General features: G+C 40.9%; 2 protein-coding genes across 3 annotated transcripts; both read left to right on the top strand.

Moving 5' to 3' along the window:
- The first annotated feature begins 488 nt into the window (after positions 1-488).
- LOC115675950 (uncharacterized) lies at positions 489-5,101 on the top strand. 2 transcript variants are annotated; one of them, XM_056317447.1, is made up of 6 exons: positions 489-637; positions 761-838; positions 2,117-2,290; positions 2,740-2,804; positions 2,968-3,054; positions 4,416-4,724. In XM_056317447.1, exons 3-5 carry the CDS (start codon positions 2,146-2,148, stop codon positions 3,034-3,036), a joined length of 279 nt encoding a protein of 92 aa, XP_056173422.1. In that variant the 5' UTR covers positions 489-637; positions 761-838; positions 2,117-2,145; the 3' UTR covers positions 3,037-3,054; positions 4,416-4,724. The 2 variants fall into 2 exon arrangements, with proteins under 2 accessions (XP_056173422.1, XP_030454632.1); XM_030598772.2 differs by lacking the exon at positions 4,416-4,724 and adding an exon at positions 4,778-5,101 and having other exon boundaries at positions 597-637.
- Positions 5,102-13,536: 8,435 nt separating this feature from the next.
- On the top strand, positions 13,537-18,910 carry LOC115675944 (O-fucosyltransferase 7-like). The gene is made up of 12 exons (XM_056317464.1): positions 13,537-13,979; positions 14,369-14,455; positions 14,750-14,849; positions 14,928-14,995; positions 15,572-15,660; positions 15,763-15,943; positions 16,020-16,148; positions 16,244-16,377; positions 16,470-16,683; positions 17,664-17,848; positions 17,931-18,026; positions 18,434-18,910. The coding sequence occupies exons 1-12, from the start codon at positions 13,785-13,787 to the stop codon at positions 18,585-18,587; spliced, it is 1,632 nt and encodes a 543-aa protein (XP_056173439.1). The 5' UTR covers positions 13,537-13,784; the 3' UTR covers positions 18,588-18,910.
- The last annotated feature ends 514 nt before the right edge of the window (positions 18,911-19,424 follow it).

Here is a 19,424-nt window from a genome sequence, read left to right as displayed (position 1 = left end):
GAGGATTCGCGTGCCCCTTGTCTATGACAATCCGGCTCGCGCGCGATGCCTCGATAAGGGCGGTCGGACGAGGTCAATGTGGGTCGGGCAACGTCGCCCGAATTTCACCCCCTCTGCTAGCTGCTTTTCCAGGGGGCGACGCTAACGTTTGCGGTAGCCTACAAATTGGTCGAAAAATGGGCGGAGTATACCGATTGAAAGTAATTTAGAAACTCGAAAGGCCATCAAATGATACGAGGATAGGATTCGATCAGTGATTTGACTTGATTACGTCGTTTTGGTGAAGCGAGAAATCCCAACAGCGCCCTTTTTCCACATTGGTTGGGAATCTCCATATTAATTTGGCGATAAATTAACGAGACAGGTCTTCTTCCTGAAGCCCAGTACAAGGCCCATTTCAAGGCCCAGCCCAAGGAGAAGCCCTTGGCCGAGGAAGAACTCGCCGGTCCGGGTTCCTTCCTGCTTCATCTCGAGCTAGGGCCACCTCCCGCCGCCGCTGTCTCTCTCTCTCTCTCTCTCTCTCTCTCTCGTGTCACCGGCGGCACCATCACCAGTCCACGAGCTCCGACGACGACGGTCGCCGCGCCGCCGCCAGGCCCTCCACGAGGTTCGGCGCGCGGCTCGCTCTCTCGCGCAGGTTGGACTTCGAGCGGCGTCATGGTTTTCTAGTTTTATCCGAAATTTCTGTTTTTTTTTTTTGTCCTTTTTAGTAAATGTGATTCCTGCGATATATCTTGCCGTGTTCGTTGATGTTGAACAGATCGAATCGCGGCGGACGTCGGTCGACCAGAACACCGAACGAGGAGTCGTGTAGGATTTGTTTCGCCGATTGTTCGAGGTTTGAATCCTAAACTACTGATGTTTTAGTGTGTTTTAGATGTTAATGAAGTGAAAGAATGGTGGAGGAACGTGAATTTTATGAATGTGGTTGATACTTTATTATTGATGACTGGCTGTGGATAGGCTGAGCCGAGTTTTGTTGTGGCTATCGGCTGTTATAAATGTTAAAGGACTGATTTTTTGAGTACATGAACTCATTGTTAAAAAGAGCTGGGGTACTTCCGTGTCATTGCATCCAAATGGAACATGTTGGACCCTCCGTTCGCCTATGCAGTTGCTTGATGATGAAGCGTCTTCAGGCTTCAGCATAAGATTGAAAATTGGACCTCCGTAAAGTCGAATTTTCCCAATATGTAATGAGACCCTCCATCTACATGACATCACAACCTAAGGAAATCCTATCTGTCATGGAATCCTGAAAATGGGATCATCGGTCGCTGCAGAATATGCCCTACTTTAGGAATTAAGATGAGTCCAATTTGCGAATTTGTTATGATTGTCTCTAGCTATGGCCGTAGTACTACACCAGCTTAGCTCTACTTGGGTCTGTCATGATTGCGTCCTTGTAATTGGAAATCCAAACTTAGCTGTACGTGGGCCTTTTAAACATCATACGTGGTGATGATTTTTGTGTTCCGTTTGGCTTTTTCTAGCTTGCTTGCTTTCTTTGAGGCATTTAAGAGACTAATCTTGAGGAAATTATATGGACATCTTTTATATGAGTAATGTGGTTAGTCGACTTTTGCTTTAAACTACTCTTGTTCGCCACTTCAAATAGCAGACTAAAAATCCTCACCCGGGGATATTTCTGAAGCCGCTTGTGATATTCGGAGGGAGGGAGAGAGAGAGACGAAGAGAGAGAGAGGGAGAGAGGTTTATCTCTCTAGTTTTTGACAAACTTTATTGAAATCACAATCTGGTTTTTGAAAATATCCTGTTTTTTGTTTGGCCAGCAAAAATATCCATTTAGTTACATTTTTCTTTGAGCGCTGAGGATTTGGATAACACAAAAACTATAAATCCCACCTTTCATTAACAACTAGAACAAATTTATGTTTGTATCTGCGATCAAACTTTAACTTTTTTTCCCTTTTCATTCTTCATAGCTTGTTCTTTGAATGTTCAATATCTTAGCCATTTGACACTCTACAATGTGTTGATTAAGTTTTTTTATTTGTAAGACCGTATGGTGTTATTATGACTTATGGCAAAACACTGTATGAGTAAAAAGTTGAGGTCATAAAGTCCATTTCATGTTTCTCATATTGAATTCCAGGTTGTCCATTCACTGCAAAGAGAGAAAAAATGCCATTGGGATTGATACTAGGGTTGGGAAGGGCATTTAGGAGGAAGCGTACATCATCGCTCGATATTCTTTCTTCAAAACGTGCTCCAAGAAATTACTACAAGGGAAAGAATTGCAAGCCAACTGGTTTTCACACGCGCAAAGGTTTGTATACTTTTCTTTCCTTTACTCTATGTTGTAGGGCCCCACAATGCTAAAAGTATATAATAAATTTTTTGCTCCTCCTTTGAATCTATATTGCTGTTCTTAAGATAACACGTACCATTCTTAGTATGTATTGTTATGTCATGTTATGGATGACATGAAGTCGAAGAGTGTAGAAGATATAGGTTCATGGTCCTTAGGTGGTATCCCTTATTTGAACATACTGGAAGTGCAATCATAGAGTGGTCGCGCTTTTTTCAGGCGAAAGGCGTTCTTCTTATCACAGTGTGCATCCTTGCTATGACGAGTAAAAAAAAATGAGCATCCTTTGTTTAAAGATTGGCCCTTGTCAGGCTGCTAACTGTTTCTTTCAGCATGAGTATTGTTCTTAATATACTGTTGGTATTTTCTGCACAAGTTGAACCATTCCAAATATCATTTTATTGCAGGTGGATATGTTGTGATGCAGGAGAAACTACCAAACTATATAGTTCCCGATTTGACTGACTTCAAGGTACCCTTAAAGCTCATTAGTCCCTATCCTCCCCATACCCTCCTTCGAACATCCCAACATTCCAGAGTTGACAAATAAAGCGAGTGGTGCATTTCTATTATGAGTGACTTCAAATAAATTCGCCATGCCTTGTGATTATTAAATGGCCCTTTGTTTCTTGCAGCTGAAACCTTATGTGTCTCAATGCCCTATAGAAGTCAAAACTACCGAGGCCACTGATGCAGCTAAATAGACTAAGAGCCATTAGAAGGTGCATTTTCTGCTGACCTTTTCCATTCCGACTTTTTCTTTTTCGTCTTCTCTTTTTTCTCATTTTTCTGTTTGACTTTAAAAGTTATTGCAATGGATTCTAGTTCAAAGCCAGAAATCTACCTTAACATTTTCGATTGATACTTCGTCAGATGAAGATTATTTTCTCATTCTTGGTCATCTCGAAAGTGGTTTCTTTTAGTAATTTTTTGTGCGCCAATTGAACTTTGGGTTAATACCACGAAAAACCCCAAACTGGCACACCTGTTACAATTTTACTCGAAATTAATTTTTTAACCACAAAAACCCCAAACCGGTACACTTGTGACAAATTTACCCTTGGTTTGTTTCCGTTAAATTTTATTGTCAAATTGTTTTGTTAAATGACACACGGCAGTTGACTGATGTACCAGTTTTATGTTTTACCCTCCGTTTGTCACATGTGTACCAGTTTGTGATTTTTCGTGGTATTAATCCAATTTAATGGAAACTAACGGAGGGTAAATTTGTCACAAATGTACCAGTTTGGGGTTTTTTGTGGTCAAAAAACTAGTTTGGGGTAAATTTGTCACGGGTGCACCAGTTTGGGTTTTTTGATGGTAAAAAATTTAGTTTGTGGTAAAATTGTCACCGATGTACCAGTTTGGGGTTTTTCGTAGTATTAATCCATTGAACTTTTGAGTAAACAAAAACGTGGTGACACTGCCCTATCACCGTACCAATGTCCTAGCTAGCGTAGCATGTTTGAAATATGCTTCATACTGGAGAAAAAATGCTGAATAATGAGGTTTCACCTTTCCCTTTATGTGGGGAAGAGGATGGAATTCAACTATTTGGATTTCTCGTTCCTGTTCCATTTCATCAAACCCAAGTTCTAGATAAGTGATGAAGGAAAGGCTATTGCATCGTTGAAGACAGGTGATGACTCATTAAAGTTTCTTGCGATTTGACCTTGTTAGAAAGAAACTAATATAGCAGGATGACATTGTCAATTTCATCATAGAAGTTAAGAAAGCACAAATGAGAAAAAATAGTTGAAACAAATGGTTGCTTTTATTAGATGCTAAGCATATATGAAGGGGGATGATTTATTTATGGTGAATACTGCAGATGGTACCATAAAGAAAGATGAAACACCCTATTAAATAGGACTCGAATGGTGTGGGACTAATCTAAAATAGTTTGTGTTTGATTGGATTGTGATTGATGATTGAACATGAGTGTTACTTCACCTGCTAAGTTATAGTGTAGTTACACGTAATACATTGATCTCAGAACTTGTTTTGGTGATCTTTTGTCGGCTAACCTTAAATTAAAAATGTTTCACTGCAACCTTTTTGATTTTTGTTGGTTCTTTCAAAGGGAAATGATGCATGATTGCATTCAAGGCATACTGCAGAAGAGTTTGTGGAGAACCTTGGAAGTTATGCTTTTTTCTGTCTTTCTTTTTTGGCGTGGAGAATGATGTCTCAAAACAAATTTAATGACCTTTTTGTGACCGCTAAATTTAATTACTTTAGTTGCTCCAATCTAGGTAGGAATTATGAACAATAACATAGATGAAGCTGTGTAATCGAGCAGCCTTTGTTGTTTTGTACATGTCGATATTGTTATGATTATTGAACCATTGTCCTTTTGGACCTTTTGAAGTAAAATCTCATTTAACTGTAATGGCATTGTATCAATCTATCTGCCCTATCATTACTAATGTCAGTAGTTTTCAGGGGCGTTGATTCTATCAGCGAGAGTGGAAATTCGGTACCACTGTACGATCGCTGCAATCCTTGAAATCATGGCCAAAATATCATCAGCACACGTGTCAAGACGAGTGTCGGCATGAAATTATGGTCACCATTTCTTTTTCGGAGTACATTTTGTTGTTTCGGTAGATAAATGCAGCGTCACTAGATCAATATACCATTATTTCTTGCGAGTGTTATGCATGTCCGCCATTGGAAAAGACGACGATGCTGCGGAGGATGATGTAGTTAGAACATTCGATTGAAATACTCTGGATAGGCATTTACGCAAGTGATTTTTCATTCTTCGATCTTGAGCTGCGTTTAACGTACGAGATAAAAGCACGTCTACAAGATCGTAGGAAGAGTTGCACTTTGGTATCTAAACTCGCGGGCTGAGTTTGGGACCTCATTTTTGTTTAGAGCGTGGCTTTTTCTAATGGGAGTAGTCTACTTCACTACAACCTCGATCTAACTGTCCAAGCCCAAAACAATGGCCATCAACCAGATTGACTTTGTCGAATCAGTTTGGTCTATCAAGCGTTATCTGAAGCCCCTATCAAAATTGCCTAATCCAAAGGACAGGAATCAAAGCTAGTCGTTGGCTGATTTCTTCTTGCCCACTAGATAATACCAGAGAGAAAACCAACGCAGGTACAGAATAAATGATTAAAACATTGTCTATTTGTGAGACCCAAAACAGGCTTCGTAAGCAAATAATGGAAGTCTACAAATTTTTATGGGATGTGTAATTAAGGTTTCGAAGATCAAAATATTACTAATCGGCACACTTGAGAAATGCTTCAAGAACAGACAAATACGATGTTCAGCTCTGAAAGCGAGGTTGACCCACCCCCACTTTCCAATGCGATGATCGTTATATGGCTCTTGTCGGCATCCTTCATTTTTCCTTTTCCTTGCTTCCACTTCATCGGTTTTCCTTGGACTATCGTTAATTTTATCAAACATGTCCTTATTAGGGTTAGGTAAGCCAAGATCAAGATTCCTAATGACCCTCCCCAAAAGCCCTCTTGCTTTGATGTTGCTCACGATAGTGATGTGGAGTGAACTAGTAAACAAGTCAATGAAGTCCACCTCGAAACCTACTTTCCCACTTCTTCCACCAACCTCTTCTTTTTTCCAATTTTTGCTCCGACAATTTCCCATAAAACCAGAGAAATTTACCAATTAATGATCTTGATGCCACTGAGGATTAGTAACTCCATTTCTCAAATTTAGTGGACTTTGAACGGCCACCATCTTAAAATAGATGGTACATGTCAATTCAACTGTGAAGTGTGGAATGGATGTAATCATAGAGTGGGTGAATAATCTATATGTGGATGGTGCTTGTACACCCGAATTGTTGCCGTGTTTTGATTATATAGATATGGACTACCTATTTCTTAGTTTTCTTGCTATCCCTTCAATCTTCGACTCAAATTATAATAAATCGAACATACGATGTTAGATTAATGAGGAGATGTTGATACATGTGTCTATCCAAAAAAATTAATTTACTATTTGTTCAATGAAATATTTTCGATGGATCATAGAACACTTTACGAACTTTACTAATGCATACTAATAATTCCGTTTTCAAAAGTTGGAGATATATGACCGATAGACAATGGTAGAAAAATCCTTTATTAATTGAAGATTCACAAATGAGAGATGAAGCAGCTCTACGAAAATAATGTATCAAAGCAACCATCAATTGACGGAAAACGCTATTGAATAACTGAAATTTACTACCCACCAACTTCATTAATGATGCTATGGCAACCATGGCAACCTCTAACCATTCAAGAAACTTTTAGGCATTGCCATGGCAACCTCTAACCATTCTCTTCCAACTGACTTTGCTTACCCTATATTAGATCGGATTAGTCGTCGCTCAACCGGCGAAAATGGAAAGAACGAAAGGATATGCTAAGTACCCGTTACACGATACGACGTAACCTGTACCTTTTTTCACATTCAAATGACTCTAATCAAAAGTACCTTCAATTCACAATTTGAGAACCTGTGGACCTCCAAGCTTGTGCACATTCTTTCCTGTGTACTTCCCAAGTGGTGCATTGGCTTAAGGGTGAGGAGGTTGACCCATTCGACCCTACGTCAACCTCAGTGCGCACCGAGCGATGATGACTACTTGGTGGTTTCTGCATTTTTCCATTTGCTTCTGATTTAGGGGTTGAACTTGACCTAAACGGCCATTGGCCTCTTGCTAAATTGCCGGGTCCAAGTCATCTTCAGTCACCCAAAGACTTAATCAAAGCCTTAACAAAAGACCAAAAAGGCAAAGACCTGTTGGCGTCAATGGAACGACACGCATACATGGAGAGCCATTCGCGCCACCAGAAATGGTGGGTTTTGAACAGCTTGGTGTTTTCCTACCTTTCAATCCCATTGACTTCTTTGACGGATATAAACTAACACCGGGTTACAAGGCAGACTGGTTCACAAAGTTGCTATATATTGATTGCTGTGTCGGACCGTGCATGGGACTCTAAGGGCCCGTTTGGTAATGTCTTGAATAGTGAAAATTTACTGTTCTTTTGTTCTCGAGAAATAGTTTAGGAACAATGCGTTTAGTAAACTTTTTGTTCCTTGTCACATTTTTACAAAAATTTGTCTTGAAAGCTTGATTTTGGAAGAGAAACAAGAAGTAAAAAAAGTTCTTCTTGTTTAAACAATTTTGAGAATCGGTTTTTTTTTTTTTTTTTTTCTTATTTTTGTGTTGTTCTTCCCTGGGCTGAGCCGGCCGCCGGTCGCCGGCGGCCGGCGCGGCAGCCCACAACCCGGGGCCGGCGAGGGCGTCACGGCCCTCGCCGGCCGCCAGCAGGCGAGGTCGCCCTCGCCGGCGAGGCGAGGGCGAGGTTGGACCCTCGCCGCCCGGGCGAGGCGGCCTCGCCCGGATCGAGCGAGGCCAAGCCTCGCCGTCGGTCGCAACGCGGCGAGGTCGGCCTCGCCTAGAGATGGCGAGGCCGCCTCGCCCACGCGGCGAGGGTCCGCCCTCGCCTCTGCCGGCCCGGCCGTGTGCGCCGTCCCGATCGCAAACAACCGGCCATGGCCAAAGAAGAAAATGGGTAAAAAAAAAAATTTAAACAATTCAAAATATTATTAAAATATTATTTGGAAACAGAAATTTTGTGTAGTTACCAAACGCATTTCTGTTCTTTTACTCTAGGAATAGAAATTTTGGACAGTTTATCAAACGCCTTCAAATACTCGAAATTGTTTCGGCACGAATAAAAAAATCATTTACGTTCGAAATAGCTCCACAAGAATGGTATTCATGCGCACCCTAAAACAAGCGGGTCATGTTCGAGAATCGATAACAGCTCGACACGTCACTTTGTAGACCTGACTTTAGTAAGCATGGTATTTTTCCCCGAACTAAGCATATGATAATACTAAAAGCTCGAGGTAAGTCCTCCGTCAAACTAAAATCCTCATTATTCATCTTAAATTACTTAAATATTTCGATGGCTCCACATTCCGCGTGCGGTGAGAGAGAGATACTCAAGTGATATATACATTGCAGTAGGGGTGTCAAAACCAAACAATATACCCGAACCGGAACACGAACCGATCCGACCCGACCCGAAGTTTTGGGTATTTTCGGGCCGGGTCAACTTCATGTTCGGGTATTAGCTAAGCAAATGGGTATCTCAATGGTTTCGGTTCGATTCGTGTTCTAAACACGAACCGAACCGAAACACATATTTTTATTTTTAGAACCGAAGCACATTTCACTTTGCAGCACTGTCGTTCAACTTTGTCCTGGCTTTTTCGTCGTGGCGTGAACAAAAAGTTTTTGTTCTTTTGCTTGGGTTTACTTGTGTGTGGATCGGTTCAATGTATGCTGTGATTGGGATTTTGGTTGCTTCTGATCGTGCGCTCTTTTCCATCGTCCTCATGTGCTGAGCATTAGGAGCAGCAGCACATAGAGAGAGAGAGAGAGAGAGAGAGAGAGAGAGAGAGAGAGAGAGAGAGAGATGATAAGGCTGGGCCGGCGAACAGGATGATGCATCAACGTCGTCCCAGTTAGCAATGAGAGGTACTAGCAAATAATAAGGGAGTGGGGGAGGAGGCGATGGGTGACCACTCTGTTCCTAGCAAAAATATTTCAAACGGCTTCTGTTCTTTTTAATAAATTTCCAGTCTCATTAGAAATGGCAGTCGGCCTTTTTCATGGGAACAGACATTTAGAGAGAAAGAGAGATATTGCATCCAAGGATCAAGTAATTGATAGAACCAGGTCGCACTATTGGGACACAAGAAAAGATTCATTTCATGGTACCCTCCCAGTCCCGGACCTTAGTTTTCGTCGTCGAGAGCAATCGATGTTTGCGAGGGGCCTTTTTGAGCTCCTCGTTTGATCAGGACGAATTGACCGGAGATCTTTCCTGTAGAATGGCATCGTATGTGGATACACGGAAAAAATATCTTAACTGCTCTAGTCTTGGAATGAACGGATTAGCACTCAATTTATTGCCGATGGGGATTGGTGGAGGCGATTGGGTAATTCCGATAACTTTCAAGCAATTGTAACATCGTCAAATATTAGCTTGAACCCAAAAAGACCCGAAACCCGACCCGGTTTTTGCGTTTCGGGTCATGTTCGGTTCGGGTCAAGAGTCCACATATCTTTAATAAGCATAGTATTTTTCCCCGAACTAAGCATATGATAATACTAAAAGCTTGAGGTAAGTCCTCCGTCAAACTAAAATCCTCATCTATTCATCTTAAATTACTTAAATATTTCGATGGCTCCACATTCCGCGTGCGGTGAGAGAGAGATCCTCAAGTGATATATACATTGCAGCCTACCTAGAAAAAAACCACTTGGGTGCTTCTTTTGAAAATTTAGGATCCCTAGATTGAAACAAGTTGTTAAATTGACATGCTTCATACTAGCTATTCTCTGTGCGTTTGGGACTGAGTCTTGCGTTTTCAGACAAACCGAGTGAATACAAATAGTTGCCCATCGTTTGGCCAATACATGAAAATCTCACTTTCTAAAACAAAACAAAACAAAAACATCGTTATAGATCACTCTACGGTTTCTCGTTTGGTCCCACGACACTGAATCCTCGAATGGATTCTCATTCCAAGTAATACTATTCCTTGGCATGAAAAGAAAATCTAGCTTGTTTGGATCGTAGAAAATTTGGACCATCGACGGTCGCAGCAATGATGATGGAGTTGGGTTTTCGATAGTTTTTTCAGTGGTAGGCAATGTCTAATCGTTTTATAGAGTGCATGTCGGGACATTTCTTCGGAACAACAAAAGGGATCAATCGAATTCTCGGGACGATTTAACCATTTCGAAACTTCCTCAAGAAGCATCAATAAAACTCTAATGCCAATCAACTCCAATGAAAGCTGACAAAGAACTCGCGAATCATGTGCCAAAGTTCGTTTCTTGAACAAGATTGGAAGTGTCATGCTGCCTCTGTGCAGTCACATCCACAGCACTTAATGACAACTAAATCCATAGCTTTCACACTAAATTATAAATAATTTTAAAGTGTCATTTCAAAACCCCAATACAATCCACCAATAATACCCAGAAGAAAATGGATCGGGGTGCACTCGTTTTCATCCTTAATTTCCAACCGATGAACACAATAATTTGCCCCCCAATGATCTCGAGCTACTATATACTTAGTACCGATCCATACACAATTGCCAGCCACGGAGCCTTCTGCTGGATGCCAATGCCTTTCCTAGGAAACACGTCACGGAAAGACATCTTAGAAGGGAACCTAACCAATGCCATCGCGATCATCTTGGCACGAAATCATGTGATAGGTCCTAGGTTTTGCATTATTTTGCGCTGATCCATCGTTTTTCCCATCTCCTAAACCTTTCGTTTTCGTCCCCACTTCGCAGTTAGTGTTGTACATTCCACTTGCGAGCCAGCCGGGCATATCCATACCAACATCAAATTATGAATTGATCTCGTTTCACACGTATGACCGCGTGTGTACATTGGACCATATTGCGGTTCACCAACATGTTACGGATTTTCCTGCTTGGCTTACACATCTAACTACTCCGTTCCCTAAAAAAAGAAACGCTTTTGGTCGTTAAGTGTCGAGAGATGGTCTTATTTTCCAATCAGGCAATCGCTCACACTAACATCACGACACTTTTATCATAAGGGCACTTGTCAATCATAACCGATAATGAAAGATTTTCGCCCTCAATACACCGCGATGCATAAAATAAGAAAAAAAACGGCATTTTGGACGTAACAAAACTATCCATTTGGGTATTCGACAAGCGCTGTTAAGATACTCTTTAATAAAAAAATCTAATGAAAAAGGAGGAGGAAATGCGGATGGCTTGTCCCTAAACAGATAACTGGCACATGCAAGGCGCACAGCCTCGCCGTCGTTAGTTAATGCAAAATTTCAATGTGGCCGATGCCTTAATCTTGAGATCCACACCGTGTTTGTCCCGCCCATTTCTTCAGCTAAGCTAAGCATTGATTGACAAACTTGGTCAATGCAAGAGCAGACGTAAAGGCAGCTCTCTCTACTTCTTAAATACTAGCAAGAGCTCCCATTAAACAGCAATCTCTTATAATATGAGTGCTCTGTAGCGTGTTGTTCATTGATCCAATCAATACATCGTGCTCGCTTATCAAAAGAAAATCAGTACTTGCTTCGATTTAGAATATCTTCACCAGCCTAGAAGGAAAGGAAGAAGTCCGAAATCAGTGTGTCTTCGATGAGCGAATCGACCCGCATGTCGATCTAGTATCACACGATCACAACTTGAATGCGAATCATCGTCCATCGCATCGGGCAAGCTGACACGGCTTTCGCATTCACGGGATTAACGTGAGCTAATGCAACCTAATTAATGCCGGGATCAAATTATGCCGTCAGTTCCATTGATACGCACCCTGAAAAAGGTTGAATATAAGTGCATACGTTCGACCGACGTATCTTGTTACGTCACAGCTTGTAAAAAATGCACACCTCGCAAGAGTTAAGTACATGGAAATTCTCCGGTACTACCTTAGACATAGATTGGAAATTCGCGGAGCTCACGCGTTGAGATCATGTCACATTTTCTTGTGATTTCTTGTTGCAAATTGACATTCCAACCCATAATAAAAGTTAACTTCCCCTTTATTAAAATCCAAGCACATATTGTTCCCAAAAAAGTGATTATTGAAGTCGATTTCCTTAGCTCTATAAGATGTGTATTATATTTTAACGCGCTGGTACCCGCACGCCCCGCATCCCTAATTAGGACTTTTCTCATCTTAAGGAATACCCTCGAATTTAACGTCCCAGAGTTCAAACGAAGTCTTTTAAGGTTTTGCTTAGGACCGGTTTTCGTGTTAGATGGATTAAAAAACTATTTCTTGTGTGCACCTCGTAAAAGTTTAACTTTAAGTACATAACAAAATATTTTTAAACACGACATAAACTCACTTTATCCAATTGGTAAACGACAGACATAAGTAAAGAACTGCAAAAAAGCTAGCTGTATATCTCTTTATCTCTTTATCTTTACTGGTAATTGACTCTTATTTGGAAAAGAATGAATTCTCTAAAGTTAACTATTGATCTTTGTTTACTAATGTGGTGCCTATAATTTAATTTAAACAAAATTATAAAATCCAGACGAATCACTATGATAATTCATAACTAATTACGTTTCGAAATCGTTTCGCAACTAATTTTTTTAATGAGATCTTCCATCAAATTGAAAAATCACAAAAAAGAAATCCCTTTAATTTGGCACCACCAACTAACTTGATCAAAAATAAGAATTCTGGATTATGCAATGATGCAAATAAAAATGGTAAATTGAAAGAATGAATATCATCATGCTTTGCCCCCACAAAAAGATGACACCATATGATATAGAGCTTCAAAGAACACACACCATCAAAGAATAGCTATTTTCTTGAGCAATCTTGGAGGTGGTTTTGAGGAGTTACGATCGGTTCTGCCTCCAGATTTCTTTAGGTAATCAAGCGGGGATGTTTGATTAATGAAATTAGAGATTTTCTTTAAATATAACGCATTATTTTGTTCTTTATTTATGGATAGCCGGTTCCGTCCACATTCATCTGTTGACGACCTTATCTCGAGATCGCATGTAATGCCTTGCTGCCATGGACCATGCCAAGCCTTTATTATATATAACGTTAGAAAAAACAAATTCAGAGAGTGATTGTTCCTTTTTCCTTGTCGCTTCCTATTCGCACATTGGTTATTATGTCCATCGTTGCACAACGTTTCCCTTTCCTATTTGCCTGGCCTTCAAGTTGCTGGGGAACTAGATACAGCCAAAACCCAAAAAAACGTAAATAAATAAATAAAACAGATATGCTTCAAAAATAAAAGAGAAAAAAACAAAAATAGTCTCTATATTTTAGCCCAACGTGCAATATTATCCCTAAATTCTTGATACCTATTTAAACTAGTCCTTATACTATATGATAATGTTTAATGTTGTCCGCCAACTTAATTTACCGGAAGGATATATTTTTTTATAATTTAGGGACTAATTTGAACATTTACCAGGAATTTAGGGACTATATTGAACAAATTAAAAATTTAGGGACCACGTTGCATGTTGGCCCAAAGTTCGAGAAAAATTCGCGTCGTTATCTAAAATTATAAAGAAAATAAAAAAAAAAAAAAAGAAAGAAAAAGAAAGCCACGAGAGACGTATTTAAAACCGACTCGGCGAAACTGAACGGGAAGCAAACCGAAGAGAACACGCAGAGAAGCAAAGAAGCCCAACGCCTTTCCGCAGTTCCTCTCCTTCCTCCCCTTCCCGTCTCTCTCCCCGCCGGAGCCCTCCCGATCTCTCTCGCGTCGGTTTTTCTCCGGCGGCGTCAATGGCGGACGGCGGCGGCGCCGCCTTCTCTTCCGCTTCTCTTTAGATTCCGAGCGCGCGGGGGCTGCCGAGAGAGAGAAAGAGAGGGAGAGAGGGGGTGACGACGGCGATGACGAAGCGGAGGAGACGAGCCCTGCCGCTGCTGCTCCGGAAGCTGCTGACGTGCGCCATATGCGCCGTCGCTATGGTCGCTCTGTTGTCCGGGCACGTCCGCGTGCTTCCTCCGGCCGGAGTCTCCGGCGCTCCGCAGTTCCTAAAGGTGGCGCCTCGCTCGCTTCAGCGCTCGTCGCATTGCTCTCGTCCGGTGCGGTTTCGGTGGTTCTAGCCGTTGGTTAGGGTTTTTCGTTCGGTTGCGATCGTGTGTCTTTCGATTCTTTCTGCGGTTGGTTTTGCTCGTCTCTGTTCGCGTGGCGGGCATATCGGGAAATCGGTGCGATCTCGGCGTTGCGTTTCATTGTTCTTCGCCGTTCGCGTGCAGTCTGGAGAGCAAATATTGGCGATTTGAGTATGCTTTCGGGTCGTTTGGTCGTTTGGTGCGTCGGGGACTCGGCGTTGGACTGTGTTTGTTTGCGTCTGGGCATAGTGCGTTGAATCTGTTGATTGACTTTGCGTAACGATTTGGCGTAGTTGAATAGTTCTCAGTCGCTGACTGAGATTGATTAACGATCTGGTTATTATTTTGTATTTGTGCAGCAATACCAGAGACAGGGGAGTGAGCAGAGCTGGACGAAGGAACTCGTTCCACCTCAATTTTCGAAAAATCCAGGGTCTTCTCGCAAGGTCTTGCATATCTCATACTATGACGTTTTTCATGTTCTCATAGCTGTTTTTAGTTGTAAAGAAGAAAAAAGAAAAGTCGCTGGATCATAGATACATGTAAAAGTAAAGGGTTGGTAATTTAAGTCATGTTTTGAAGTGAAATGCTCTTCCAAAGTTGTGACCAGAATCAACTGATTCGTGCTTCAAGGGCTCCGTCTAAAAGCTAGGATTTGAATTTGGCAGACTTAGTTGGACAGCGATGAGCGATCTAGTGTACCCTGCATTCGTTACATGTAACTTCTTATAACTGGACAGATGAACAGTGCCGACTGGAGTTTGGATTTTGATAAGCTCTGGAAGCATCCATCAAACCGTGATTTCATGCCATGTATAAGTCCTAGCACAAATTATACAGGTAAGATGATTGTTGTCTTCATCTTTTTGCTGAACAGATATCTTTCTAATGATGTTTTAAATGTTTTTCCTTTGTCAGTTCCTTCAGCATCACAAGGTTACCTTCTAGTCCATACCAATGGCGGACTTAATCAGATGCGAGCTGGGGTGTGTGAATGCTCCTCGTACTGATAAGACTTGCACTTATTCGTTGTGATGGCATCTTTTATCTTCCATTAAAATCATTGCAATGTAAATATGGAATAAGGAATCTATATTAACATGTTCATCGTTGAGTGATTCTGATGACAACATTTTGAAACTCAATAGCTAGCTCCCCCCCTTCTGAATATGTTACAAGCATACCGATGCTCATTCCATTTTTTCTCTATGAGAAATGGAAGTGTTAACCATTCCTTAACCCCACCAGAAAAAAAACAAGAAATCATCTGGCTACTTTGTTGGTGATAAGGTATCTGAGGAAAGTTTAAAAAATTACTAGCACCAGTTTCTGGGTTGAACAGATAAGAATACTGTGAAATAAAAGGTTTTTCCTTTTGCACTCTAAACTTCCTAATTTTACAGCTTGCTGCTAGCGTCAAAACATCTAGTGTCACTTGGTCAAGAAGGTCTAGATCATACACATTAGATGGAATTGCCCGATTAACTTTATGATCATTTTAAAGACGATTAAGATTGCTTTGCTGCTGAATGGATCTGTAAAGCAATCTCATTTCTATGCAGATATGTGACATGGTTGCTGTAGCTCGTATAATAAATGCTACTTTGGTGATTCCCGAACTAGATAAAGGTTCTTTTTGGCGAGATTCTAGGTAACGTGATATTCATCCTCTTAGTCTGTTTGTTTATAAGATACTGTATGGCTCAGATTCGACAGAATATGCTTGAAACTGATCTCAGTGCTTCATTTGCAGCAACTTTTCAGATATTTTTGATGAAGAACATTTTATAAGCACTTTATCTAACGATGTTAAAGTTGTAAAGAAGCTTCCCAAGGAAGTGGCTAAAACCACAAAGTTAGTGAAGGAATTTAAAAGTTGGTCTGGCATGGATTACTATCACAAGGAGATAGCTGGCAAGTGGGAATATTATGAGGTACATTTAATAGAAACTTTTACCATGATTCTAATATCCAACAGTGCAATGATCGGATGACACTCAATTTCAATAGGTAATACGAGCTTCAAAGTCAGATTCTCGTCTTGCAAATAATAATCTTCCATCAGCCATTCAAAAGCTACGCTGTCGTGCTTGTTATGAGGCCCTTCGTTTTGCACCCCATATTGAAGCAATGGGAAAGGTATGAAAGTAACTTACAAACTTAGTTGATCTATTAATGGCTGTTCTCTCGTTTCCTGTGACTTTTACATGCTAATCTTGCCATAAATACTACAGTTGCTGGTTGAGCGGATGAGATCTTATGGTCCTTATATTGCTCTTCATTTGCGGTATGAGAAGGACATGCTTGCCTTTAGTGGGTGTACGCATGGTTTATCAGCTGCTGAAGCTAAAGAACTGCGGATAATTAGGTATGAGCGCATGTGAGAAGCGCACCATATACATAGCATCCTCATTACCAATTTTTCGCTTATAAGATTAATAATGGGCCCGGAACTTGTAGGGAGAACACTCTGCATTGGAAGATAAAGAATATTAATTCTACTGAGCAGAGATCTAAAGGATACTGCCCTCTAACTCCAAAGGAGGTTGCAATTTTTCTCACAGCCCTCGGGTATCCACCCCATACACCTATATACGTCGCCGCTGGAGAAATATATGGAGGCGACTCTCATATGACTGAACTACGGTCCCGCTATCCGATGTTGATGAGCAAGGTCTCAACCTGCCTTTCATTTTTGTTTGTTTGTCATACTTATTTCCCCGCTTGTCATATCCTCTACTAATACCATTTTTTTTCACTGAAGTTTACTGTCTGATGTGGAGGCATTTCTGTTAAAGAATTCCCAAATTGGTGAAAAGCAATCTTAATGTGTAGACTGTAAGCTCTTGCCAAACAGTGTTGATTAGTGTGTCTGACTTTTCAATTAAAATAATGTGTTAGAGTAGGCAGTTCTCAAATTATTGAGCAAAATGTATTTTGTCTACCATCAGTTTAGTGTGATATAAAGACCATTAGCTTACCTGCTTTGCTATTTTTAAACCTGTAACAACATGAACGCAATCTACCATGGATTTTTTTTCCTGACATGGCATTCTTTAACGACACGCCTCACTAGTTCAGGTATGTTTATGCTTATAAGTGCACTTTCGGTATGAATCATGCCAATGCATTTGAAGACGATCAAAGCTCATCCCTGATTGGTCTCATAGTCAGGTTGTGAGTATTGAACCCTGTTGTGATGTTCCACGTGTTTAGAATATGCTACATATGGCCTCCAGTAGTTGATAGTGGGTATCTCTATCAGAATTGGCATCTGATATCATGATCATTCAGTTGAAGTTATTGATGCTTGCAGTATCTCGGCTGTGGTGAAGAAATTTTGACAGCATATTTATCTCTTTGATAAATCATTTTATTCTCCTATTTATGTGCCTGTTTGGGCAACCAAGAACAGCGCTTATTCTAAGTTGCCCCGATTATTGTAATTTTCAAAACATTATGGGGAAAATTTCTGACTTCAAATGTAGAAGCACAAGTGAAACGTTGAAAGTGTAAACCGCTATGCCACTTTTAGTGCCAATGTATCGTTGGTGCTGGTTTCAGAGGATAATTGTTCCGTAGTTGTAATAGTGTGATGTAATTGGAGGCATTTGTAGAAAACTAGCACCTGATACTCCTGCTATGTCTTTGCAGGAAAAACTAACATCAGTCGAGGAGCTGAAACCTTTTATGAATCATGCATCTCAAATGGCAGCACTGGATTACATTGTATCTGTGGAGAGTGATGTTTTCATTCCATCCTACTCAGGAAATATGGCAAGGGCAGTCGGAGGTCACCGCCGCTTTTTGGGGCATAGAAAGACAATATCACCTGACAGGCAACAAAGTTTCTTCTCCTTTTATCACACTTGACTGTCAGTCCACGGTCATAAACTCATGTTTTTTTCTTTTGTATCCCAGGAAAGCTCTTGTTCGTCTATTTGACAAAATTGAGCAGGGGACTCTGAAAGAAGGAAGTAGGTTATCAGATCGCGTTGCCGAACTCCAGAAAAGACGGTACATCATGCAGTGCTTTGATTGCATTAATAGATTCTAAAAACTGAGCAGCGAGGATAGAATTTCTTTATTGATTTTTTCCACCCAAGAAATATGTTTTGCTGCACTAGACCTTGTCTGGTCACCCTTTTACTTCAAATTCTTGCTTTCCCTTTTCATTGCATCCAATAATCTAGATGTAGCTTGTCGATCTTCTTCACAGTGCAACAACATTATTTTAGCCTAGTGGTGTTGAAATGCGATCGCTATATGTAAGCAGATGGTATGTTGGGGTCTGAACCTGTGCACTAAATTCGTGTCGCAATTAGAAACTATGGATCTAAATTGAGTGTAACTTCTAAAGTGTCGGGCTGGCAGAAGTTTCAGATCCCATATTAATTTTGGAATAGCATCTTCTTCTCTTTCAGGCAAGGGTCCCCACGGAAGAGGAAAGGCCCCATCTCAGGAACAAAGGGCATGGATAGATTTCGTTCGGAGGAGGTGTTCTACGAGAATCCTTTGCCAGACTGTTTATGTCGGAGTGAATTGCCTGAAGTGATTGCATCAGTTGACATCAGGTAGATCATGTGGAGCGGAAACTGCTCCCAGAAGAAGAAATCTGTTGGGACTGACTGCTTCAGGCACCTCAAGCTCTTGGGACTGACTGCAGTGAATAGATAGGGACGCGGAACTTGTATATACTGAGTTTTAGAACTAGGTAGGATGGGCCCGTGCACAGGAAGTGAAATGCGCTAGCAATGAGCAAGCAGGGGTAGTTTGATCCCTGAAGATGGGCCTTGCGTTTTATCATCAAGGCAAAATCTTTGAGGAGATGGCAGGTATAGGGAGATTGATTGGATGAAATTCATTTAGGATGCAATAATTCTATTATTGCTTTTCCAGAATCCACGCTTCTCTATGTGCGGTTACTCCCGCTGTTCTACTTCTCTACGCGAGTCATCGGAGGTTGAAGGAAACCGTGCCAGAACGTGCGTGGGATGATGCTTGCTTGGATGTGAAGCTATGTGGCGGATCCATTACTTCGAAAAGAGGCTTTGCATCTTTGCACGACAAAATTAGATGAGAACCTCATCTGGAATTTGTTCCCATGTCATGCTCACATCTAAAAGCATGCAAAATTATAATTGATTGAGAGCAAAAGAATCAAAATACAGAGATTTCAACAATTCCGCATGAGAAATTTCTTCCATTGAATTATTCCATAAAGTCCAAAATCAAAACTTGCATAGAGCATCAACTAAGGACGGGAAAAATATGACAAGAAATTCATGTCCCACTTGCGAATCGCCATGAAAAGAGGATCGAACAAACCAAATGAAAAAAATCGAGCAAAAGAAAACAGAGGATAGCTCATTAAAAATTTCGCGAAAGTTACGTTATTTTCTAGTGAGTTTGTAA

The sequence above is a fragment of the Syzygium oleosum genome, unplaced genomic scaffold (assembly GCF_021117445.2).
Source record: "Syzygium oleosum isolate NSW1041296 unplaced genomic scaffold, Sole_v2.1 Sole_v2.13, whole genome shotgun sequence".
Classification (NCBI taxonomy): domain Eukaryota; kingdom Viridiplantae; phylum Streptophyta; class Magnoliopsida; order Myrtales; family Myrtaceae; genus Syzygium; species Syzygium oleosum.
Note: the sequence above shows the minus strand (reverse complement) of the source record. Positions and strands in the feature narration are given on the sequence as shown.

Coding starts and splice junctions, on each gene's coding strand:
- LOC115675944 (XM_056317464.1), top strand. CDS start 13,785: ATGACGAAGCGGAGGAGACGAGCCCTGCCGCTGCTGCTCCGGAAGCTG. Junction 13,980..14,368: donor CGTCGCATTGCTCTCGTCCG/GTGCGGTTTCGG, acceptor GTATTTGTGCAG/CAATACCAGAGACAGGGGAG. Junction 16,684..17,663: donor ATCCGATGTTGATGAGCAAG/GTCTCAACCTGC, acceptor ATGTCTTTGCAG/GAAAAACTAACATCAGTCGA.
- LOC115675950 (XM_030598772.2), top strand. CDS start 2,146: ATGCCATTGGGATTGATACTAGGGTTGGGAAGGGCATTTAGGAGGAAG. Junction 2,291..2,739: donor TGGTTTTCACACGCGCAAAG/GTTTGTATACTT, acceptor ATTTTATTGCAG/GTGGATATGTTGTGATGCAG. Junction 2,805..2,967: donor CCGATTTGACTGACTTCAAG/GTACCCTTAAAG, acceptor TGTTTCTTGCAG/CTGAAACCTTATGTGTCTCA.